The sequence below is a fragment of the Sapajus apella genome, unplaced genomic scaffold (assembly GCF_009761245.1).
Source record: "Sapajus apella isolate SASKATOON/1434 unplaced genomic scaffold, GSC_monkey_1.0 scaffold55, whole genome shotgun sequence".
Classification (NCBI taxonomy): Eukaryota; Metazoa; Chordata; class Mammalia; order Primates; family Cebidae; genus Sapajus; species Sapajus apella.
The window spans coordinates 10077876-10104423 of record NW_022436995.1 but is presented as its reverse complement, the minus strand read 5'-3'; the positions used below and the strand labels follow the sequence as shown (position 1 = coordinate 10104423).

Sequence of the window (26548 nt, the reverse complement as noted above, 5' to 3'; positions counted from 1 at the left end):
AACCCAGACTCTGGTCTCTGGTTTTATGTTTGAAAGGCTAAATCACTACCCTCTGAGAAGGCAAACATTAAATAATGCAATTGTTCTGAAGAGGCAAGTAGAGGAAAATATATGAGAAACAAACTCTCAAATAAAACTAGTTAAAAAATGGTTACCCAGATTTAATGAGCATGGGAAAGGCCATCCTCTCACCTGGCATGGGCACCTGTTTTGTTTTGTTTTTAAAGACAGTTTCACACTTGTTGCCCAGCCTGGGGTGCCAAGGCATGATCTCAGCTCCCTGTAACCTCCACTTCCCGGGTTCAAGTGATTCTCCCGCCTCAGCCTCCCGAGTAGCTGGGATTACAGGCATGCGCCACCACACCCAGCTAATTCTGTATTTTTAGTAGAGACGGAGTTTCTCCATGTTGGTCAGGCTGGTCTCAAACTCCCAATGTCAGGTGATCTGTCCACCTTAGCCTCCCAAAGTGCTGTGATTACAGGCGTGAGCCACCGCATCTGGCACATGGGCAGCTGCTTTTGCTCAGGTTACTCCCTCCTCTTCTTCCACCAGGTCTCCACTGCTGGAACCCCAGCTTAGGCTCTGTCTCTTCCATAATACCTTCCCTGAGTACACAATTTAGCATTTTCTTTTTCTGAAAGTGTTTAGCATACATTGTTTCCCCTTGTAGACTAAGGCTCCTTAGGATTAAAGCCCATGCATACTCTTTGTTCCCACACATTATCTGAGAGGGCCTGGTATGCCTTTGATGAACAATATTTATTGCCTGACTTCTCGTCAGAGGTTGAACAGGAAATAGGCAGCAGTCTGCTTGCTGGGCTCAAATAACCTTTGAATAATTTGAGGAGAGAGAGAAATATCCAGGTATATTCCTTTTAAGATAAAAACTTTATTTTACAATTTTATAAAGCGCCTTTACATTAAGCACAAACAATCCATTTACTTTGTATAGAAACAAAATACTTTTCCATCTGCAAAAAATCAAGTTTTGCTGTATATAAAACTAACATGTGCACATTGTGCTTAAACTGCAAAGTCTGTACAGCTTTACAAAGGACTACCCTTCAGAAGGGCATCCTGTAAACACATTATTGCATATTTGACACATGGTATATAACCCACATGTACAATGGAAGAGAAACAAGGAAAACAATCACAAGGAGGATGAAAATAGCAGCTTTCAGTGAGAGTTCGCACTGAAAAAGGAAAAGGACTGCCACATCTGGAGAGTTGTGCTTGTGTCTTTTCGCATTTGCTTCTGTACACTGGATGGTTCTTGGATGAAGCCTTTATGTACAATAACTCCTAAAAGGTCAAACTTGACCTTCATCCAGAAACTTTTGGCTGGTTTTACAACTGAAGTGGCAACAGATTTAACATCAAAGTGAACTCAAGATAAGTGGGAAAAAATCAAACAAACCTAGTACCTATAATATTAAAGCAAAGAAGAAATGAAACAATAACATGTAAAAAATACCCTCCCCATTCTCTCTAAGCTCAGAATAAGTAAACATTTTACATAATTTTAAACCCTAGAAAACTCTGTAGTTTTTTAGAGGCAAAAATGCAATGGATAGTCTAGGGCAGTGTTCCTCCCTGTATGCCCCCAGCTCACCTGCATCAGAATCACTTGAATGCTCATTAAAAATGCAGACTATCATACTTCACAGGCAGATTTACTGACTATCTGGGATCTGCATTTCAATAAGCTCCCAGTGATGCTGAGGCATTTTCAAGTTTGAGAACCACTGGTCGTACCAACAATGCTGCTATGGGTTCAACTCATCCTCTTAGAAAATTCTGGGATCACAGACAAATCAAGTTGCTGTTGCAATGTGGAAGGCAGTGTAAAGCCAACAGCAAGGAAATTGTAACGTTATTTCTAGATCAAAAGTCTTTCCTTCTTCAGCGGGAATGGACAGCCACATTGTTAAGGCACTGATATTCAACACAGAAGCAGTACCATACTGTTATTATTGATTCCTATAATCTGAAGACCAGTTTGCAAACAAAGCAGACGTAGGAACCATTCTAAATAATAACAAATATGGGGAGTAAAATAGGTTCCCAGATTGGAGAAAGTTTATTTTGAACATTGCCACTGGGAATAAAAATTAAGGGAGACCAGATATTCTTGCTGAGATATCTAACATATATGAAATGCAAAAGTCAAAGGCTAGGGGTAAATCTAATAACTCAAAAGTGTTTTTACTGTGATCAAAATTAAGAGGAATGTGGTCACATAAATTGGGAATTCAAGCTTACTTTTCTATGGCCAGTTTACTGTCTTCAGTGCAGATCTATATCTTCTTTGCTTCTGCCCCCTTTGATGCTAACATATATGTGTATATATATTTTCCAGTTTCTAAGGAGTGCTTGGTAGGTTGAATTCAATTAAAATATAGTGTGTAAGAAGGTAACCTACCTGGCTCCTAAATGTGTACTTGATATAGGTCACAGATCAATGCACTGTGTTTGTCAGACTCAGTCCCCTGCAAGTACAGGGATCATATTTTCAAACTCTGTAAGATACAGTATTGATTTAGTGTACTGTCATACCCTAAAACAAAAGTCACAGCAAAATCAACATCCCATGGTTTTAACTTAATGCCTGAAGCCCTATAGCAGACACTGCCCATTGCATGAGGGCTCCGAAATCTACTTATGTGAGGTACAGGAGGATATACATAACCTAAATAAAGATATGATTACACATGTATAGCAAATGCAGTACCAGTAACATCTCTTCTATCTAATAACTGGAATAATTCAAAATTAAATTTCAAAAGAAACGCCAATGATGCAGAGGCTCAATGGTTTGGAAAGCTGATGATCAAGAATGATCTGGGTAGGAGAAGAAAAAAAAAGCTTTGCTATGATTCGTGTATGTAGTATCTGACCTAGTATTTTTATTTAAAGGGGGAAAAATCCTAAAAAAATTAAAAATGGTGGTGGCCTTAAAACTACTAGCTCCTTTCCAAATTTAGATTTGTAGTAAGTTTCCCAAATAATGTTCCAAAAATGTCTCTCTCAAAATATACAAAATTCCAAGGTGTAGTCTGAAATAAAATACAAAATTCTAGATAGTGACAAAAAGAAACTATCACGACGAGGCTTGGGGAGGGATATAGTGATTATCAAACTTTTACTGATTGTAGATCAAGTTTCAAAACAGAAACATCTTTGTAATTTCTTGTGCAGTCAACAAGTTTCATTTTAGTTGTGCTTACATTATTTAACTGTGAAGCCTGAACACTGGTTGTGTTTTTAATTTACACATTTCAAGAAAACCATAATTAAATATTCACCATATACAACAAATTGAACAAATGCAACAAATACTCATTTGCTCCCAAGAAATTAATCTATAGAAAAGAAACATCTTTTTAAAAAGTTGAACACAGTCCACTATCCAGGCTACAAGTACATATTTACTGTTTTACAGCACATTATTTTTCTTAAGTCTGCTTCCAACATAAATATAAATAATCACATTTTAAAAGAGCTCCATACCTAGTCTTCAGGTAAGTGCTAGACAGTTGGCCAGTAACAACTACTTACCATGATCTTTCTCACACAGAGTGACTAGACTATCTGTGGAACCGCATAGGGTGGTGGGCAAGGCAAAGTGAAGCATCTTTGTTCAGCCCACTGATTAAACATTTTGTTCTAAATGCCACCTACATTTCTAAATACCCAACCCATGGAATGCAATTATTTTAGAAGACTGGTTATAAGGATCACTTATCACTTCGATAGAATCCACAAAAACCCAGTACACAACCTTTTAAAATGTGCCTATGCTCTCCTGAGACAGAGCCTGTAGTTTCTGTGTACAGCAGAGGCTGAGTATAATTTTGGTTGTGAGCTCTAGTTGTGCTTTGCCCTGCTGCCTTTTAGGTAGCTTTTCCACCTCTTGACAAATTCTTTGAAGATTGGGGACTCATCAATGGTACTGAGTAGCTGCAACTGATTGATGTGGGTGGTATGATAGTCCCAGCGAGCCAGGTTAGGAGCGATGCCAAGCATGAAGTGACGGAGGTCGTAGATGGTTCCTGAGCCAGTATCATACAAGGGCAGCATGGCTTTAAGAGATTCCATGCCACGCTCATACAAGGACCTTGCTTCTTTTCCGAGTTTTTCCCCTGCAGTTTCTTTTAAGTCATACAGCCCAATTAAAGAATACATAAAGCCATTTAAAACAAAAGAGCTAGGTGTGGTTGGATATTCTTCATACCAGTCATGTTTATTCATAAACACAGCTTTAACTCCATGCTGCTCAGATAGAAACTTATAAGGGGCTGTTGCCCTTAAAGCTGAATTAAGGAATATATGGTCTTTTGTTAACAAATATGCCCTCACTAATGTAGAAATGGCTTGCCCTTGGGCCATGGCAGAATACCATCCTGGCTCTAAAGACTTGAACCCTTCCCCTAACTTACGGGTCACCATAATTGGCCAGCCACCTTTCTCATCCTGGTTCCTTACCAGCCAATCACTAGCAGCAAAAAATGCGGCCATGTGGGCAGTGGTGGAGATGGTAATGTTGTCGAGGAATCCCTTCCCTTTTGCAATCAACCTAACCACCTTCTTGGGCATTATTTTGGTTGGCTTCACGGCTTTTGTGTTGGAAAGACCCACTCCTTTCCTGAGGTCAGTGACCAGATCCCTGGTAACTGTGCTCCATGAAGTTCTGGGCCCAATGCCGTAGTATATATTTCTTTCTTTAAAAGCAATTAGCTGAGCATTTGAGACATAATGTATAGTGAAGAGCTGATTCTTTTCTGTGGTCTCTAGAACCACGGACACACTTCCATTAGTCAAGAACTTGAGGTCGAATGAAATAATGAAATCTTTTGTGTTTCCCAGTTGCAAGGATACACCTTCACTGGTTTCTGTAGGAGAGAATATACCAACAAAGGCTGGTTAGAATAAAAGCACTTTTGTATTTGAAATTTAACTGCAATTCATCCTTGACAACCCTGACCACACAAAATTAACACTTCAATATTTTTGGTATTAGATTATTCATAATTTCCTTTTTTACCAAATTAACTAAAAACAAATGACAGAATTGGTGAGTTCATGATGGCTTGTGAGCATCAGTACAAAGCTCTTACCTTTTTCCCTGTCTGGTTTATAGTAGAGGATTAATAGCAAATGGCCAAGGCATTGTTGATAAAAATTGCCTTTCCTAAATCTAGTGTTAGCTGATCAGTAATCAATGACTATTCTAGTACACCTATTCTGCGAACAGAAAAAAAAAAAAAAACAGCCAAAAGCTGGCTCAGCACATAATATTGCAAGAAAGAGGCTAGAAAAAATAATTATACATGAATTTTAAATTGTTTAATGAACATTTCATATGTACTTACGATGTTCTAAGTGCTTTACACCTGTTTACTCATTTAATCCCCTGAACAATCACAAGAGTAGGTGCTATTATTACTCGTACTTTATGGATGAGGAACTGAGACACAAGGAAGTAACTTGCCCAAGGTACAAGACTTGAACCCAGGTTGCCTAGTCTGGTTCTACAATACATTATTGATTTGATTTTGAAAATGATAGATTTGGTTTCACAGACTTGCTAGAATTACTAATAAAAATTCTGGAAATTAAGCAACAGGCTCATGTGTACAACAAAAAGTGAGAGAATGGTGGGGTGTGCAAGGGTAAAGCACAGGCTTTGGAGTTAAAAAACCTCAGATTTGAATTTTTGTTCTACCTCTAGCTTTGAGAAGTCTGGCAAGATGCACCTCTTTGAGCCGCAGTTTCTTCACATGTTAAATAGTGATAACATTACCTTGCAGGGTAATTGCCAGGACTTTAAAAAAGATAATGGAGTGGAATATAGTAATAAATGAAAGTTATTATTATTATTCTGGAATCACTAGCTTCAGAGGCTAATAAAATAGTTAAAGCTGTTTTATCTCACAATTTTTTTTTCTTTTTGAGACAGAGTCTTGCTTTGTCACCCAGGCTGGAGTGCAGTGGCGCAATCTTGGCACACTGCAACCTCCACGTCCCGCGTTCAAGCAATTCTCTGGTCTCAGCCTCCTGAGTAGCTGAGATTACAGGTGTACACCATCATGCCTGGCCAATTTTTGTATTTTTTTAGTAGAGACAGGGTTTCACAATGTCGGCCAAGCTAGTCTCAAACTCGTGACCTCGTGATCTACCCGGCTCAGCCTCCCAAAATGTTGGAATTACAGGCGTGAGCCACCATGCCCGGCCTCTGACAAATTATTAAAGAGGAAATTTCTCTTGAATATTTATAGTATTAATAGTGGCTAATTCCCAGAAAGATGACTTTTTGAATACTGCTCATCTAGATCTACCAAGAAACTGAGCATATTAAAATAGCAGCAGCAACAAGAACAAAAATATATGTAGTACACATTTAAAAATATTAGAGGGAAATATGAGTATCTTGATCTTTCCACAGCTTAAATGTCCACAGTGCATTCACATGTATTATCTCATTTGATACTTAATCTTCTGAGGCTGGTAGGGCAGGAATTATTATTATTACGTCTCCATTTTAGAGATGAAGACATGCAGGCTTTGCCAGGTTAAATGGTTTGCCAGATGCCAAAAGCTAATTAGTGGTAGAGAAGGGACTAGAATCCAGGTTTCCTGGACTCAAGTTTAGACTGTGAAAAAGACAAATGATATTGGAAATGGTATTCTTATGAATATTCAAGAGAAGGGTTCTCCTAGGCGCAGCCATAGAAGCAGATCTCTGCTTTGCAGAATCCTTGAAAAAATCTTTAGTGTGTTACCAGGAGCAAAGAGCAGAAATGTGACCTGGGCCGGGCACAGCTGCTCACACCCAGCACTTTGGGAGGCCAAGGCAGGGGTCTGCTTGAAGCAAGGAGCTTGAGACAAGTCTGGGCAAGAAAGTGAGACCCTAACTCTACAAAAAATACAATAAAATAGCCAAGTGCAGTGGCATGTGTCTGTCATCCTAGGTACTTGGGAGGTTAAGGTGGGAGGATTGCTTGAGCCCAGGAGTTTGAGGCTGCAGTGAGCTATGATCATACTACTGCACTGTTGTCTGGGTGACAGAATAAGACTGTCTCTTTAAAAAGAAAAAAGAAATAAATAAAGGGAAAAAGAAATGTGAACTGATGATAGTGTACACTTGGAGGGCATCAGTATGCTGAGTTGATCATTTAACTCTTGCAACACTGGACTCTAGCAGTATGGTTATATTTGGCCCAAAGCTCTTAATTACTTCATTGGATAGAACAGACAATTTTGAAAGATGTATCAAGAATGAGAACAGCCTGATAAACTTATGCATCAAACAATGCATCAAACAATTTCTATTAAGTCACTCAAGACTTAATAGAAAAACTGATTTCAGAAGTAAACTTCTAATACAGTAAAATTCCATTTTTATCTGGCAAAATGTCAACATGTACTCTCTCTCTTAACTAGCATTTTTCTGCATTTATAGTAAAATGGGATCTGAAGTTCAAGACAACATTCCTGAAACACTGCAGGATTCTGAATTGACATATGAACCACTCAAGATTAAATTATATTCAGTGGAGCAGACTATCTTGAATGCTACTTATTTTTTCATTCTCATCAGATGGGATTATTATCTATGACATCTATTCTGGCCAAACTGGATAACAATGACCCATCTTTAGAAGTCCAAATGTGAGGAAGCAGAAAGAGTACCTATTTCCTCTGAAAATTTCAACTTTATTTACACAAATTTAATGAAATGACATGGTTTAATCATTCACTTTATGTCTTCATATAGCAAATCAGTCCAAAGAACTCAGTCATGAACGACGTCAGGGGATGTAACCTTTTAAAAAGCCAATTTATTAATTTCCCTAAAACCTTAACACCAGCAGAGGGGGTTACTGAGTCATCTAGGAGAAGTGACAGATGTCACAATTCTCAATTTAAATTAACCAACCAACAATTATAATCTTTACAACAATCCCATAAGTCTTTTAATTCCCATTTATAGATATACAGAGAGGTTAATTAACCTGCTGGCATCATTCAGGAGGATCTGAATGGTAGCAAATGGGATGGTGGCAACCAGTTTGGCAATATACCAGGTAAGGTTCTGAGCTCTACTGGAAGTACTATGCTATCTGAAGATTCCTCCTACAAATCTAATAGAAAGTTTTGGTCTTTTTATTGTTTGAAATCCATGACTCATCCTCTCTCTGATCAGTTATTCCCAGGAGTTACTATAACTGTTTATTTTTGGTATATGCGACATATGTATATGCACTTTAAGCAATAAAGGATGGTCAACATTTAAGAATAGTTTTGACACTGGTCTTAGCAATGATTGTTTAGATTTGATACAAAAGCACAGGCAAAAGGGGCACAGAGAAGTAGGACTATATCAAACTAAAAAGCTTTTGCACAGCAAGGGAAACAATCAAAATGCAAAGCAACCTACAGAATAAGAGAGAATATGTACAAACATATATCTGATAAGAAGCTAATATCCAAAATCTATCAGGAAATTATACAACCAAACAGCGGAAAAAAAAAAAAAAAAAAGAAAAAAATCTGATTAAAAAATAAGCAAATGATCTGAAGAGACACTTTTTCAAAGAAGATATACAAGGGGCCAAAAGGTATATAAAAAGGTGCTCAACAACATCAGTCACCAGAGAAATAAATGCAAAGCAAAACCACAATGATATATCATCACCTTACACCTGTTGAGATGACAAAAACGGAAGAGATAAGTACTGGTGAGGGTGTGGTGAAAGGGGAACCCTTGTTTAAATGGAAAGGTAAATTGGCATAGCAATTATGGGAAACAGTATGGAGGTTCCTCAAAAAATTAAAAATAGAACTACCATATGATTCAGCAATCCCACTTCCTGGTGTATACCCCAAGGAAATTAAACCAATTATCTCAAAAAGATATCTGCACACCCATGTTATTTGCAGCATTATTCGCAATAGCCAAGGCATAGGAGTAACCTAAGTGTCTAGTATGGATAAAGAAAATATGGTGTGTGTGTGTGTATATATATACACACACACATATACATACATAATGGAACATGAGCCATAACAAAGAAGGAAATCCTGCCATTTGTGACAACACAGATGAGCCTTGAGGGTGTTATGTTACGTGTGACAAGTCAGAGAAAGATACTGTATGATCTCATTTATATGTGGACTCCAAAACAACTGAACTCACATAAACAGTGGAATGGTGGTTGTCAGGCTAGGGAGTGGGAAAAATGGGGAGGTGCTGGTCAAAGGGTACAAACTTCAGTTATAAGATAAATAAGTTCTAGGAGTCTAATGTATAGCATGATGACTACAGCTTATAATACTGTATTATATACCTGAAATGTGCTAAGATGTTTCTTAAATGTTCTCACCACCACCACCATACAAAGAAAGGTAACTATGAGGTGATGGATGTGTCAACTAATTTAATTATGATAATAATTTCACAATATATATATATGTGTATCAAAGCATCACATTACTTACATTTGCCAGTTATACCTCAATAAAGCTGGGGAAAAAATAGCCTTTACATCAGTGTTTCATATCCAACAAAAACTGTTATCAACCCATTCATTTAATCAACAGATTTACTATGTAGCATGAGAAGACGCCCTACTCAAAATCTTGAGAAACACCAAGAGAAAGAAGAATCAGGCAGAAGAAGAAAAGCTCCCAAGAAGCCTGAGCAAGAATGGCTACAGAGATAGGAGAAAGTGAGGTCATGGAAATCAAATAAAAAGAGGGCTTGGGGAAAGGGAAAGCTCATTTATTCCATTTTAAAATTAGAAAAAGGAATAAAACATTATTCAACAAATAAAACAACAAAAATATGCTGCAGAACCATATTACATGACTCTTTACTCTTTGATTTTATCTCCTTTCAGAAAAAAAATTCAAGGCCAAGAAAGAAAAAAAAGGGCCAACAGCATTCAGCTTGTGGTCCTCCAGGGTCTCAACTCACTTAGGCCTATGCTTTTAGGCACAAGTTCCAATTTCCTCTTAATGGTGATTCTCTGAATTTATCTCCCATAAGGTCTATATCCTCCCAAAAGCCTCATTTCTCATACCTGTGCTTCAATAAAATAGTCTCAACACTTTGATTCCCTTCTCCTGCTCTGTTCTGAGCAATAACTCCCATGTAACTCCACCTCACCTTCCCTCATACCCTTATAGTATGCAACTGCTGGTTGAGCATCCTTAGTTCAAAAATCGGAAATCTGAAATGCTCCAAAATCCAAAACTTTTTGAAAGCTAACATGATGCCACAAGTGGAAAATTCCACATCTGCCCTCATGATGGGTCGCATATATTATTAAAAATATTATAAAAAGCTACCCTCAGGCTACGTATATAGCATATAAAAGAATTTTGTGTTTAGACTGGGTCCTATCCCCAGGATTTTATTATGTATATCTAAATATTCCAAAATCTGAAACACTTCTACTCCCAAGCATTTCAGACACTGTGTGTGCATGTACTCAACCTGTACATGCACACACAGAATTATCCAAGTGTGCATTCCATCTCCAGCTAGCACACTTCCAGCAACAGGGAGCTCCAACTTAGAATAGCTATGTCCCACTCACAGAGTGGCTGCTACAGAGTTCTCTCCTCTATATACTTAAAACCATCTTAGGAGGTAGTTTTATCTCCAGCTATTGGCTACAGAATGAGGGCCTACGGTGAGGATCCCTCACTTAAGATGTGGGAACCTATCTTTTGTATTACTCAGAGCAGCCAAAACTGCACAATGAAATCTGTTGCTCTAAATAGAACAGAGTTCAAAAGACTCGTGGAAAACCATCCAGTCACTCAAGATGATCAAGGTGAGGGCTGCTGATTCTACCCTAATCCAGAAAACCATTATTAACTATCGCAAAAATAAGTTTCTTGAGGGTATCCAAAAGTTCTTTTGCATAGTCTAATCATTTCCTGTTACAATAACCTCTTAGGTAACACAAGCTAAATATTCTTAAATTTCCTTGTACCTTATCACTCAGCTAAACCTGTTATTTTACAATAAGCAAAGATGCTCTGTGTACCAGAATATTACAACATGCCATGGGGGAAAAGGAGTTCTAGTCACAGAATAAAAATTAAACGTCACCCATTATTTGCACTGCATTCAGTACTCAAAAATCCATTACTTAAGGCTATCTAGAATGAGCAGGCTTGTATTGCGGCTTTCAGGGTCTGTAAATTACACAGTTATCAATGAAGGACAAGGAGAAAATACAAAAGAGGTCTTATAACCTTTCCTCTCTTTTTATTTATCAACTGCAAGGTTGGTGGGAAGGTGGAACAAATTTTGTACTTGATAACATTACCCCATAGAGAATTAAGCCTAAGGTGCTAACTAAAATTATTTCATTGTCTTCTTAAGTAACGGACTCATTAATTCTCATCGATATTGATTAATGCAGGAAAATGCGTTACATTCTAATTAATGAGACTGTCTTAGTAAAAGGGGAAATGTTGTATAAAGTTAATTTGATTTTGTAAATTATTTTATTAAGGAAAATGGTTTTACATGAAGTTTGAGATAATCTAGTACATTAACAAAATCCAATACGGGAAACAGGCCTCTTCAGTAATGCTGTATTATCCTGAAAAAATTAAAAGCTATTGGCAAAAAATAATCAAAAGAAAGGATGGCTTTGAAACCATTCTATTTACTGCAAAAGTTTAAAAATTAAACTACACTGGACTGAAATATTAAATGGAGGAATTTCATTCCTATTGGATATAGACCCCTGGAGGCAGGTACACATTTTACAGTAATCTGGAGCTTAACATTCAATCTATGGCTTGGCTCTTTACATAGTAAATATTCATTTTTATAACCTTGACGTTTCAGCTATATCTTTTTTAGGGATTTCACTGGGGTGACACCATTTGTTGCTTTATATATGTAATATAAGGGGTCTGCTTAATGGTTTTTTTCTTTTTAAACCATATCAAAAACTTAAGGGAACATCAGGGTCCCACAAATCAACATAAAATTAGCAGGCACACGTAATATAGAACTTACCTGGTGCAATAAACTGTTTGACATTGGTTAATTTAGACTTATCAGCCACATTAGCCATAAAGCAGCCCTTCGGCACAGTCCAGTCATTAGGCTTGCTGTTTTTGTCTCTGTCTTCTGCTGTTTCATATACCTCTGTGTGAGGAGGTTTCTCAGTTAGATTCTTGCTGTAATGACTTAACCCATACTGTGCAATCTGGATTGGATAGAAATAGCCTTGAGGTCCCCATTGTGTAGATAATGGCACACCTATAAAATAAAGAAACAAAATGAATAATCATATCCAGACATTTACAAGCATATTCCTAATAACACTCCTCGCTGATTTACTTCTGGGGAATCTTACAGGTTTATCAGGATGTTTTGAGCTTCCTTATAATACTGCTCTCATAATGACCAGATCTAGTACCAAATTAACCAGATATGAAAAACAAAAATTAAGTAAGTATTCATTCCCTCTCATTCATTATTTGTTAATAAACAGTGAGTGCAATGCTATAAATTACCTTTTAAGGACTGGCTTCTTATGTGAGTTACTTTTGCTTATGGCTACAGATGTCATGTTTCAGAATCCTGTTTCATACATTCAAATTCTGCACTATCTAGATGCATGTAGTTAATGTCATCACAGAACTTTCTTAAACATTTATACTTATCAAGTTATTACACACTCATCTTTCCCTCCAATGTCAAAGTGTGGTCTACTAAGTATGTTATCTGATGGTTTAAGTATTTGCTTAAGGAGCCAGTTGTGGTGGGGCTCGGTGGTTCACGCCTGTAATCCTAGCACTTTGGGAGGCTGAGGTGGATGGACTACCTGAGCTCAGGAGTTCAAGACCAGCCTGGGCAACACAGTGAAACCCTGTCTCTACTAAAATACAAAAATTAGCTGGGTGTGGTGGCAGGCGCCTGTAATCCCAGCTACTCAGGAGGCTGACACAGAAGAATTGCTTGAACCCAGGAGGCGGAGGTTGCAGTGAGCTGAGATTGCGCCACTGCACTCCAGCCTGGGTGACCGAGCGAGACTTGGTCTCAAAAAAAAAAAAAAAAAGAAGCCAGTTGTGACTTGGTAATTTAAAATGTAAACACAGCTTAAAATTCTTTTTTCTATCTTTCCTGTTACAATGTAATTCTTAAGAATAAGAAGTGTTTTTTAAAACACGAATTTAGGTTGTATATTTAACCACAGATTCTTGAAATAATTCATTAATGGATTACCTTTTGTAAAGTTCTAAGTACAACTTTTAAATGTTTGGTATTAGTGTTTATCTTAGTAATTTCCTAGATAGGAGCCACAAATACTACAGTTACACAATATTGTATTGTTGAATCATGTATGTATTGAGAGAGAAATTATCTGTAGTTTTAAAATTACTAAGAATCTGATAAGCACAGCAGAGACTGGGAATCTACAAAATTTTATGTGTTTTGTTGTAGTTTCAAAACAATGTTTACAGAATTAGGGTAGGCTACAGATAAGCTTTTTAATATTTCTATCTTTCCTCCAAGAGGGAGATCCCCTCTGCCTGCAATTCAAATTGAAAAAAAGAAAGAAAGAAAAAAGAAAGTACAGGTGAAAAGCTAATCATAATCTGGTGTGGTAAGTACCTTTCTAAACATAAAGAGGTACAAAGATCCAAAAACACCCCATAAGTTTAGTAAATGGAACTAAAAACTTCTAAAACCAACAAATCATAAGTAAAATAAAAAGACAACCAAATTGAAGAAATATCTTTTGAGTATTGCTACCATTACTATATAAGTTCACACAAATACATTTTTTAAAAACTCCACTTATCACATTAGAAAAAGAGGTAAAGAACATGAAAATATGGCAAGAAGTATAAGAAAAAGATATCTGACCTCACTAGTTGTTAAAGAGAGAAAATTATAATATCCCTTTGTAACCAACAGATGAAAAAATAATGTTCCATGATGGCAAGAGTTGGCTGATAAGGGCACCCTCATACTCTGCTACTGGAAATATGAGCAAGTTCCACCTTTCTGAAAAACAGCTGGAAAAACAGTTTGAAGGTTTGGCAGTTTATTTGTCATGGCAGTTAATTGTATTCTCAGAACAGGAATATACTACACTGAGAATAAAATTAAAATAGCAAATAAAGATCAACAATGAAAATCTGTAAGATTTATAATAGCAAAAAAAATGGAAATGTAGTCCCTTTGTGCAATCAAATATCAGATTTTATTCTCTCGATCCTAATTTATTATACATTTAAAAATAACTAAAAGAATATAACTGCATTGTTTGTAATACAAAGAAGGGATAAATGCTTGAGGTGATGAATACCCTATTAACCCTGATGTGATGATTATTACACATTGCATGCCTGTATAAAAAAAATCTCATATACCCATAAATACATATACCTACTATGTACACACAATAATTACAATAAAACATAAATTAAAAAATATAAAAAACCTGGAAATGACCTAAGTATACAACTAAAGAGAAGGGATCTTATACATTATGTATATCATGGCATGCTGTTACCACAAATATTAGTAGTTATTAAAATGTTCAATAAATATTCGATAAGGGGAAATGGTCACAGCATGTTAGGTAGAAAATATCAGAATACAAAATTGACCATACAGTATGATCTGCAGCAATAAAAAAGAATGAGATCATGTTCTTTGCAGAAATATGGATGGAGCTGGAGGCCATTATCCTTAGCAAACCAACGCAGGAATGGAAAACCAAATACTGCATGTTCTTGCTTCTAAGTGAGAGCTAAATGATGAGAACACATGGACACATAGAGGGGAACAACACACACTAGGCCTACTGATGGAGGGTAAGTGGCGAGCAAGGATCAGAAAACTAACTGATGGGGTCTAGGCTTAATATCTGGGTAACAAAATAATCTGTAAAACGAACCTCCATGACATGAGTTTACCTATAACAAACCTGCACATATACTCCTAAACTTAAAAGTTAAAATAAAATAAAATCACAATATATTTCTACAGCAACAGAAAGAAAAAAATCAAAATATTAATAATGGTTATGGGTACTTTTTACTTTTTTATTTTAGAATCTAGGCACCTATTACTTTTATGCATTAAAAAAATTGCTAAAAAAAAGGCTTGACTATGAATATCTCTGAAATCTCTTACTCTCCTGAATCACCATATAGCAAATATCATTACAATTATGCTAATACGTATGTCTAAGTACAAAGACCTCCAGAGAATATACAAAAATAATAATAATTATATTGAGGTGAAGACTATAGGTGAATCTGCTTCTCTCTTCTAAACATTTGGCAAAGATACTGGCCAGGCACAGTGCCTCATGTCTGTAATTCCAGCACTTTAGGAGGGTAAGGCAGGAGGATTGCTTGAGTCCAGGAATTCGAGACAAGCCTGGACAACACAGTGAGACATTGTCTTTACAATAAATAAATTTTAAAAAATTAGTTGGGCATGGTGGAGCATCCCCATGGTCCCAGCTACTTGGAAGGCTGAGATGGGAGGATCACTTGAGCCTGGGAGATCTAGACTGCAGTGAGCCATGACAGTGTCACTCCAGGCCTAGGTGACAGCGCAAGATTCTGTCTCAAAGAAAGAGAAAAATATATTATGAAAAATTTATATAAGTAGTAAAAACAAAGGAAAAAACTCCTGCATCAGAATATATAAATTCCAACTTCCAATCTGATGAATAAATACACCATTAACTTCACAGACATGGGTGGGCTATAATCCTTTGGTCTGTGGGAGTCTGAAAACATCCACATGGTCACCAAGTGAGCACAAACTACTTTCCTGAGTGAAAAAATATATTTAGTTAAAAGCTAGTTTCAATACAGATTTTAAAATATTAAGATCTTAAATCACTTTATAACAAAATGAGGAAAATAAAACCCAAACCAAGAAATCTCAAAACATATTAAGCTTATTAAAGCCAAATTCAATTTGGCTTTCTGGTTTGAAAAGCAAATTCCAAAGCATATTAATTGTATCCACAAGGAACCCATACTGCCCCAGGTTTCAAAGACAATGAAAAACAGTATGTGATAGACTACAGGAGTTCAGCATAAGTTCAGAGAAGAAGCATCTATGTGTTGTCTTGTTTTGAAGACTTGAAACCTCCTTCCAGAGATGACACCTGGCTAATTAGGTAACCAGACTGCACTGGTACATTGATGGGTCCACTGGATGGTCTCTCTCCTTTTCCCATCTCTCATAGGATTCTAGCTATATATTTTAATGCAAAATTCTGGAGAGGCAGTGCTTTTACCTTACTGGTGAGAATTTTAGATTCTGAGTTAATAAAATAATTCTATTTGCTTAGGTATGGTCTCATTGCAGCCCTTAAGTCATAGCATCTTGAAAGTTGCCCTAGGTTCAGATTTAACCTGTTCCTCCCTGCTACATTAGAGTGATGAAAGGTCTTTTGACAGTAAGCTATGTACTTGTTGTATAATTAACAAATTTTCTTATTCCTCAACACAACCAGGCTTGAAAAATGCAAGTGAAGCAGACAGATACCAACCTTCAACCCCACTTATGCACTTGACTCTGTCTCGGACTTCCACATTGTAGCCTTCAAAAGACATAAACACACCATCGGGATGATAGGGGGCTCTCTGTGCATAGACTTTGGAATAGCTATGAGAGAATTCAAACCGATCATAGCCATCATACTGAACCACCTTTCCATAAACATCAAAATATTTCTCAACCCAAGTGAAAGGAAGAAAGACTTCAGTCCCCTCTCGTCTCCCTTTAATTGTGTGTTCATCATTTATGAGACAGTCAATTTCTTCATATTTGAGCCCTAACACCTTACTTCCCACATTGCTATTGAAGCCCCCAACAACGGGGGGTGCTTTCTGCTGTTCCTGAGGGAACGCTTCCTCAGACTGTTGTCTGGCCACGTGGTTCCCATAGTTGTTACTCTCAGATGCTGCCGCCCTTTTTTCTAATCCATCCGCTCTGAAGCCACTACCCAGATGCCGTGGAAACTGGATCGCTTTGTCGCTGGAACACTTATTCCACAGAAGTACTGTGACCAGGGTGAAGAGTGCGCAGATAATAATCAAAGTCTTATAGTTGACCCGAGCTGCCAAGCAACGCATATTCAGAGCATACCTACGGAGGCAAGAAGAAAAAAAGTCATGTAAAGAGGTACTATTGACATTTCATAGGATAAAGTTTTTTTTTTTTTTTTTTTTTTTTGCTTTTTTTTAATGTTGAGCAACTGTATTAGGACAGTTTTGTATCGAATTTAAAATTTCTAACTCAAACTTTTCAACACAAAGAAAAGGTAAGAGGTGTTTCCTCCTTTTGGTGAAATCCTTAGAATAAGCTTCTAAAGCAGAGATGTTCAAACTTTCTTAGTTTGTGGCTCCCTTGGTATCTCAGTAATTTTTCACAATGCCCCCTAAACCAAAAGAAATAGTTAACACAGTTTGAGTATGCTGTACCCAAAGTGCTTGGGACCAGAAGGGTTTTGAATTCTGGATTTTTTTAAGATTTGGGAATATCTGTATTACACTTAACAGTTCAGCATCCCAAATCTAAACTCTGAAATGCTTCTCTGAGTATTTCCTTAGAACATCATGTTGATGCTCAAAAAGTTTTTGATTTTGAAGCATTTTTTATTTTGGATTTCTGAACTTGGGATGCTCAACATGTAGTTTCATTTATTAAATAGTCAGGGCCAAATAACTACTTATGTACAAGCATTTATGTCCTAACATCTTAGTAGCTATCTGAAAAAACATAGTAGACCTTTTCAAGGAAAACACCAACATCCATGTTGCTAAATCCAACAGTGAATTTTTAGTGCTCATCCTACTTGACCTCTTAACGGCATAAAATAGTCAATGATTCTTTCCTTCCTGAAACATTTTCTTCCCATGGTTTCTAGGGCACCATTCTCTCTTGGTTCTCCTATTATCTCATTAGCTGTTCTTCCTCAGTCGTCTTTGAGTCTTCCTTTTCATCTCCCTAATTCTTAAATGTACGAGTACCTTAGGGTCTCAGTCTTTTGACTTCTTTATCCCTGTTCACTTTGATCTCACCCAATCTCATGCCTTTAAATACCAGGCCGACTATCCCCAAATTTTCTCACCAGGCCAGACCTTTCTTCAGAGCTGGATACATATATTCAGATACATATATCTTTGGATATATATACATATATATATATATATAAAATCTCTAAATACATATATCTTTATTTAGAGGTCAAATAAATTTCTGAAATAACACATGAAACTTAACTCCCAATGTCTTCCTCAATCTGTTCCTCCCTTCCTACTGCTCAGGCTAAAAATCTCAATCCTTTCTTATTCACTCAATATCTAATACATCAGGAAATTCTCTTGGCTCTGCCTTCAAACTATACCCAGAATCTGACCTCTTTTAACCAACTACATTGTTACTACCATGTCAGAAACCACTGTTGTCTCTTACCTGGAACACAGCAGGGCTATTCAAATTGTTCTCTCTCTTTCTACCCTTACCCTACTACTCCACCCTCAAGTCTATTCTCAACACAGCAGTCAGAATGATGCTCTTAAATTTAAGTCAGATCATGTCATTCCAGTCCTGATGGGAGGAAAATCTGATGCTGTCACTCCTTCTGGCCATATGGTCTATCAGCTTGTTGTGATCACAATGCAAGTAGTCCTGGGTCACCTATTGCTGGGATGATTGGGAAACATGGGAAATTATGAATAGTTCTATGTATAATATAGGATACGTTTCAGCCTGCTGAGAGAAAAGGGAGTCGTTTCATTGCCGTTTGCTATAGTAGCTCTGTAATTGATTGTATGGTGTGAATCAACTACTAATTTTATTGTTGTTAATCCCCCCCTTCTCGTTTTCTCCTCAATCCTTTTGGCATCAATGAGATATTTTTAAAAATCAAGTGCTAAATTTCTGTTTCTCAAGAAGCTGGTGGTGAATGTGTAATTCATTCATTTCTTTTACTTCCAAAGGAAGCAAACTTTGCACCCTTCTGTGTCTGAAAACAATTGTATTCTGCTCTTACCCTTGATTAACAGTTTGGCAGGATATTGAATCCATGGTTGCATACTATTTTCTTTCTAAATGTTGTAGGCAATATTTGCTCTTAAATCATTAAGAGTTATTAATAAGGGTTTTGACTTCAGTCTCTTGTTACTACGTGTGTGATTTCTTTCTGGGTCTTTGTTTATCCTAGGAATTCCGCAGTTTTGAGATATGTCACAGTGTCATGTTTGATTCTCTATTTCAGCGCTTGGTGTGTCCATGCAACTGAAAAACTTGTGTCCTCCTGTTCTTGTTTAATGGATATAGTAGCTTCTTGGATCTCTGAATATATTAGATGACTTCTTTTTTAAAAAAATAAAGTTCTTTCTGATTAGTTTTACTTTTTACACTGGCAATTTTCCTGGTTATTTAGTCTTTCATGCCATTAGTTTTTTCCACCATGCCTGATGATCTTTGGTTACTCATTCACATTTAGGAGAGAATGACTCATTAAGCCAACATAGATTTCCTGTGTTATTTTGAAGATAGTCTGATTTTGGCTATATTATTCCCCTGGAGGGGATAAAAAGAGGGAGCTCTGTGTGGGCTGGACATAAGCTGACTGGCAGTGTTCCTACAGGGTGAGTGGGTGGGTAGCCAGCAGACCTTTCAAATGCCAGAAAGAGGATGGTGTTTTCTCTTTTGTTACATGAACACAGCACTCACTTTAGAAGCCTTCGTCTTTCTCATGCTCTCTAAAGAAAATCTGCCTAGTGTTTGCCTGGGATTCTTGCCAGCTATCTGTATCCAAGTGCAGGGGTGAGAGAGGTATGAGGAGGTAAGGAAAGGGTATAGTTGGGCCTGCTGGTACTCAAATAGAGATCCTGAAATCAGTTCAACGATCATCTTTGGGTAGTCCCTCTATTTATGATTACTGGTTTCTTCATTTCTCGTTTTTAGACATTTTATTTTGATGGGGCATCAGAAGGGAAAGGAGGTGAATACAAATTTTAAGAGCTGGAAACCCAGTAATACATTTTTAACCCTATTAACTGAGAATAATTCATTTCATCATCTGCATTATTACTTTGAAAAAATGTGTTGAATGCTAAAAAAATCAAAGCGTGTAACAAGCAAAACTTTAGAAATCATATAAATTAAGGATTTCCTTATATTGTAGTGGGGGCAAACTGATAACACTAAATGGTGCTTATTTTTTTTTAAATCCTTCATTAAAAACACTTATATGTCAACAGCTAAGTAATCTGTCAGCTATGCCTAACATTTTAACCAATTAAAATAGAAACAGAAAGTTTTTATCCTATCTTTGAGAAGCACCCTTCCTCCACTACTCGAATGACAGTAACCTTGCTTATGGAGCAAGGCTGCTGATATAGTTTGGATATTTGTCCCCACCCAAATCTCATGTTGAAATGTAATCCCCAGCGTTGGAAGTGAGATCTGGTGGGAGGTGTTTGGATCATCGGGAGTGCATCCTTCTTGACTGCCTTAGTGCCATCCCTTTGGTGATGAATGAGTTCACATGAGATCTGGTTGTTTAAAAGTATGTGGTACCTTGTTTACACTTCCTTGGCTCCTGCCCTAGCCACGTGACCTGTCTGCTCTTGCTCTGCCTTTTGTCATGAGTAAAAGTTCTGTGAGGCCTCCCCAGAAGCTGAGCAGATGCTGGTACCATGCCTGTATAGCCTGAAGAACGGTGAGCCAATTAAACCTTTTTTTAAAAAAATAAATTACCCAGTCTCAGGCATTCCTGTATAACAATGCAAGAACAGACTAACACAGCTACCAATATGACAAACCACATGATGGGAAAGTAAAGAAAAATAAAATTTAAAAACTTTCAATAATCCTTATGTCCAGGTTTTACTGTCTGATGCCATTCGTTACTAAAGGCACTCAGGGCTTCTTAAAGAAATGAGTAAGCCCAGGACTAGGGATGGGACACCTTGCCACACCAGAAAACAAATTTTCAACTACCAATGAGATCAAAATCTAGGGTGTCAAAAAGCAGACTGAAACACACTGAAGCAATACAAATCCATGTATCTACAATAATATTTAAAAAGGAGAAATACAACAAAAAATTTATATAATCTTCTGAGCTGATGAAAATTGGCAACTGAGTAAAAAAAAATTATTTATCTTGTCTTTGCAGGAGCAACTATATTTCGGAACAAATCAATAACCCTAGTCAATAAAGTACTCCATTTGACAAAAGGCTATCTAATAATAAGAAGTAAAATTAAAAAAGAAATAGAAAATTAGTATTATGTAATTCCTCATGAAATTACAGATCCAGGCAAGTGCTAAATGCAGGTATGTGTTTGCCATGACCTAGAGATTCATACTGTGCAAAGTAACACCAAATACATTATTTTCTAGTTGAAAGAAGAAAAAGATTAAACTTGCCAGGGAAAGGATCAGATAGTCATATCCTAATTTGGTGGTCAACTTCAGTCTCCTTAACTGTGACCCATCCAGATGCTGTCTCCTGATAAGTCATAATAAGAAATACACCATTTATCATATATTCCAGCCCAGAGTGTTTCACTTGGATCTCTCAGGACTTAAAATTTAATCTCTGGCTAACAGGAAATACAAAGGATAGAGGAACAAGTTAAAGGAGGAAGCAATTAGACACATCTGGAAGGTAAGACATTCTGTAGAACAGCTGGTCCTGTCTTCTCAATTCAATTAGTGATATCAAAAGAAAAAAGAAAGGGCTGGGTTTTTTTTGTTTGTTTTTTTTTTAAGAGACTTAGGTACCTAATAACCAGATGTGAAACTTGGTCCTAGGCTGAGAAATTCAACAATGGACTTGATAAAATGGAAGGATATTGAAATGAAGATTGTTAACTGAAAAAAAACAGATTATAAATAGCACATTTAGTATAATCTTGTTTTAAGTAAACAATGTATATGTACATCTTTATTTTTCTAATTTTCCATGATTGTGCTTACTTTTTTTTTTAAAACTATAAAAAATGGCATGTGCCTGAAGTCCCAGTTACTTGGGACTGGGGTAGGAGGATCACTCACGCCTAGGAGTTCTGGGCTACCGGGTGCTATGCCACTCAGGTGTCCACATTAAGTTTGGCATCAATATGATGATCTCCCAGGAGTAGAGGACCAGCAAGTTGCCTAAGGAGGGGTGAACCAGCCCAGGCTGGAAATGGAGTAGGTCAAAACTCTCATGATGATCAGTAGTGGGATTGCACCTGTCAACAGTCACCGTATTCCAGCCTGGGCAACATAGCAAGACTCTGTCTCTTAAAAAAAAAAATGTAAAACTAAAAAGGGAAAGTTCAAATTTGTTAAAATACTGAAAGAAAAAAATGTAGTTAAAAATTTGTAGAAAGACTTAGCTTTCAAATGAGCACTGGCGTTTTTCAGGGGATGGGGATGATTAGGGAGATGGAAGGAGGATGAAGATAAGGAAATCTCTTGAGTGTGGACATATAGTATTAACTAAAAAATAGGCTTATCTAAAGAGAAACTTGGTAATTTCATTATAATGTTGACAAATTATAAAAAACTGACCACAGGCATCGAAATTTTAAGTAGATTGCACTGACATTCTGCTAGACATAAATGATGGTAACCTTGAGTGGTGAGAAGCTTCCTACTTATTTTGAAGCTTTTGCCACATCCACAAAATAGATTGATATTTCAGGTAAAACAAACAAATGAAAAACTCATAAATAAAATAAAAAATCTTGAAACCTCACCTACTGCTGACCCTAAAGATTTATTTCATTAGAAATAGAATCCAATAAAAATGAGGTCTTACAATGCTGGAGATCTAAAACAGAAAATATCATGCAGTAAGCGTCATAAATAAACTAGAATAATTTCTTTGTAGAAATAGTTAAAAATTAGGAAAAGTAAAATATAACTTTCAGGGGTTTTTTGGGAAAGCAAATTGTTCTATTCTAAAGCAATTTGCAATTCAAAGACCTTTTCTGTGATACTTTACTTTTCAGGTTTATTTTTCTAATTACCTCAAGTAACTATTAGAGTAATTCACTAAATATCAGGAACTATGGATATCATCATGAGCTTTCAAAATATGAAGGTTGTATTTCAGTAAAGAACAACCTTTCAACAGGTTTTAAAAATAATTCACTTACAGTGTTACTGGCTTTTTTTCCTCTGAATACTGTAGGCCAAGGTTTTCCTGCTTATTATTTCTCTTATTTACTTATGTATCTAACTATTTATGTTTCCTATAATTCCTTGATTGAGAAGAATGCTTACTCTGACAAAAAAATAATTTCTTGATACTGAGTAAGTGGAATAAATAGTAGGTATTCAACAAATAATCAAACTCACTGACTGGTTCAATCAATATTTGTTCAGCAGCTATCTGGCAGGTAAGGCATTATCCCTGTCCCTAAAGGACAGATTAGCAGACATAAAAAATAATAATGCTATGATTTAAGAACTGTAAAAAAAAAGTTATGTAGATTATTCTATAAAATACCGTACCCTTTTAAGGTGTTAAGAAAAGCTTCCAGATAGAATGAACTGACGATTGACAGCTAAGCATGCTCCTACGTCAGGGTATTTGCACTTGTCATTCCCACTGCCTAGCACTCTATTTCCCCAGATATCCATTTGGATGGCTCTCTCACTTCATTCAGGTCACTGCTTAAATACCAATGTATTAGAAAGGGCTTCCCTGGCCACCTTATCTAAAATACCAGTTCTCACCCCATCATTCTCTAGGTCCTTACTCAGTTTTATTTTTCTTCATAGCATTTATCAACATTTGACATATTACACATTTACATTATTCATCCCCAATCCACTAGAATGTAAGTTCCATGAGGGCTGGGGTTTTGCTTCTCCTGGTCACTGTTTTATCCCCATTACTTAGAAATGTGCCTAGCTTGGCTCATGACTATAATCCCAGCACTCTGGGAGGCCAAAGCAGGATGATCACTGGCTGTGGTGATGCACACCTGTTGTCCCAGCTACTCGGGAGGCTGAGGCAGGAGATCCCTTGAACCCAGTAGGCGGAGGTTGCAGTGAGCTCAGATCGCCATTGTACTCCAGCCTGAGCAATAGAGACTCCATCTCAAAAAAAAAAAAAAAGTTTGCCAAGCTCACAGTAGACATTCATTAAAGGTTTGTTGAATAAATGAACATTGTTAAATATTCTTTCCTCTCTGTTACTTCCTCCTTTCCTTCCTTCCTTTCTTGAAAGCAAGCAAGCAAGCAAGCACTTGGCCTATATAATTAAAAAAAAAAAGACAGCCATTTCAACAAGATGGCTTTGTTTTCTTTCCAATATTTGGGTATTCAGAAATCGTAATCCAAATAAAAATGAACATAACTGACATAACAGAATATGGATTGTGATGCTGTATATTGGCCAACTTTAAAACACATTTACAATTTAATTACTGCTGTTAGTAATGTTCCATCTGTTTATTGCTTAATAGACCAAGATTTAAATTATACAGTCAAATGGTTAAATATCCAGGGGTAGATGTAACTCAAAGGAGAATTGCCTAATATGTTTGGTTGTTAGACCCTTCCAGTAATATGAACAAGTAGAATTCTATGGCAGCTACTCACAATAGTAAGACAAAACAGGAAGGAAATTTTGCTAGTCCATTTTACTTTTTTAGTAACAAAATTAAAATTATCTCTGATATAAGTGCTCATAATACTTCAAATAAGATTGTATTTCTGGGAAAAAAATCCCACAAAAACTGAGTAGGGGGTATATATGGACATGCTTTGTGTTACTGAATTCTCATAGTATTTCTGGTATTTTCTCATAATTATATCTGTTATGGTGCTCTCTTATCAGTGATCTTTGATGTTGCTACTGTAACTGTTCTGGGGTACTATGAACTGCACTCACATAAGATTGCAAACTTTATTGACAAATGTGTGTGCTCTGACTGCTGCAACGACCAGCTGTTTCCTGTTTCTCATCTACTCCTTGGGCCTTGCTATTTTCTGATAAAAACAATATGAACATTAGGCCAATTAATAACTCTACAGTGACCAGTAAGTATTCAAGTGAAAGGAAGAGCCACGCGTCTCTCACTTAAAAAAAAAAAAAAAAAAAAAAAAAAAAAAAGCTTGAAATGATTAAGCTTAGTGAGGAGGGCATATCTAAAGCCAAAATAGGGTAAAAGCTTGGCCTCTTGTGCCAAACAGCCAAGTTGTGATAGCAATGGAAAAGTTCTTGAAGGAAGTTAAAGTTGCTACTCTAGTGAACACATAAATGATAAGAAAGTGAAATAGCCTTATGGCCGATATGGAGAAAATCTTGGCCATCTTAAAGTCAAACCAGCCACAATATTCCCTTAAGCCAAAGGCTAATAATCCACAGCAAAGCCTTAACCCTCTTCAATTTTATGAAGGCTAAGAGAGATGAGGAAGCCACAGAAGAAAAGTTGGAAGCTAGCAGAGGCTGGTTTATCCGGTACAAGGTAAAGCATCAAGTGCTGATGTAGAAGCTGCAGCAAGTTATTCAGAAGCTCTAGCTAAGATAACTGATGAAAGCAGCTACACTAAACAGATTTTCAATGCAGACACAGCAGTCTTCTATTAGAAGAAGATGCCATCTAGGACTTTCATAGCTAGAGAGAAGTCAATGCCTGGCTTCAAAGCACCAGTTGACTCTTGTTAGGTGCTAGTGCAACGGGGGGCTTTAAGTTGAGGCCAATACTCCTTTATAATTCTGAAAATACTAGAGCCCTTAAGAATTACGCTAAATCTACTCTGCCTGCACTCTATAAATGGAAGAACAAAGCCTGGATGACAGCACATCTGTTTACGGCATGGTTTACTGAATATTTGAAGCCCACTGTTGAGACCTACTGCTCAGAAAAAAGATTCCTTTCAAAATATTATTGTCCATTGATGATGCACCTGGTCACCTAAGAGCTCTGATGGAGACATGCAAGGAGATTAATGCTGTATCCATGCTTGCTAACACAACATCCATTCTGCAGTCCATAGATCAAAAAGCAATTTGACTTTCACATTTTTTTTTTTTTTAAGATGGAGTCTTGCTCTATTGCCCAGGCTAGAGTACAGTGGTAGTATCTTGGCTCACTGCAACCTCCACCTCTCAGGCTCAAGCGATTCTTCTGCCTCAGCCTCCTGAGAAGCTGGGATTATAGGGATGCAGCACCAGGCCCAGCTAATTTTTGTATTTTTAGTAGAAACGGGGTTTTACCTCGTTGGCCAGGCTGGTCTTGAACTCCTGAACTCATGATCTGCCCACCTCACCCTCCCAAAGTGCTGGGATTATAGGCATCATCGCGCCCAGCAAACTTTCAATTCTTAGTATTTAAGAAATACATTTTGTAAAGCGATTCTTGTGCCTCAGCCTCCTGAGTAGCTGAGATTACACGTGCCTGCTACCATTCCTGACTAATTTTTGTATTTTTAGTAGAGATAGGGTTTCCCCATGTTGGCCAGACTGGTCTTGAAATCCTGACCTCAAGTGATCCACCTGC

General features: G+C 37.0%; 1 protein-coding gene across 2 annotated transcripts in view; it reads right to left on the bottom strand.

The window, feature by feature from the left end:
* Positions 1–860: 860 nt before the first annotated feature.
* Positions 861–26548, bottom strand: part of GLCE (glucuronic acid epimerase) — a 97894-nt gene continuing 72206 nt past the window's right edge. For both annotated transcript variants that reach the window (XM_032244633.1, XM_032244634.1), the window contains exons 3-5: positions 16573–17171; positions 12054–12299; positions 861–4896 (exon numbers count right to left, since the gene is read on the bottom strand). In XM_032244633.1, coding sequence (XP_032100524.1) covers positions 3872–4896; positions 12054–12299; positions 16573–17158 — 1857 coding nt within the window. In that variant the 5' untranslated portion in view covers positions 17159–17171 and the 3' untranslated portion in view covers positions 861–3871. The remainder of the gene's footprint in view (positions 4897–12053; positions 12300–16572; positions 17172–26548) is intronic.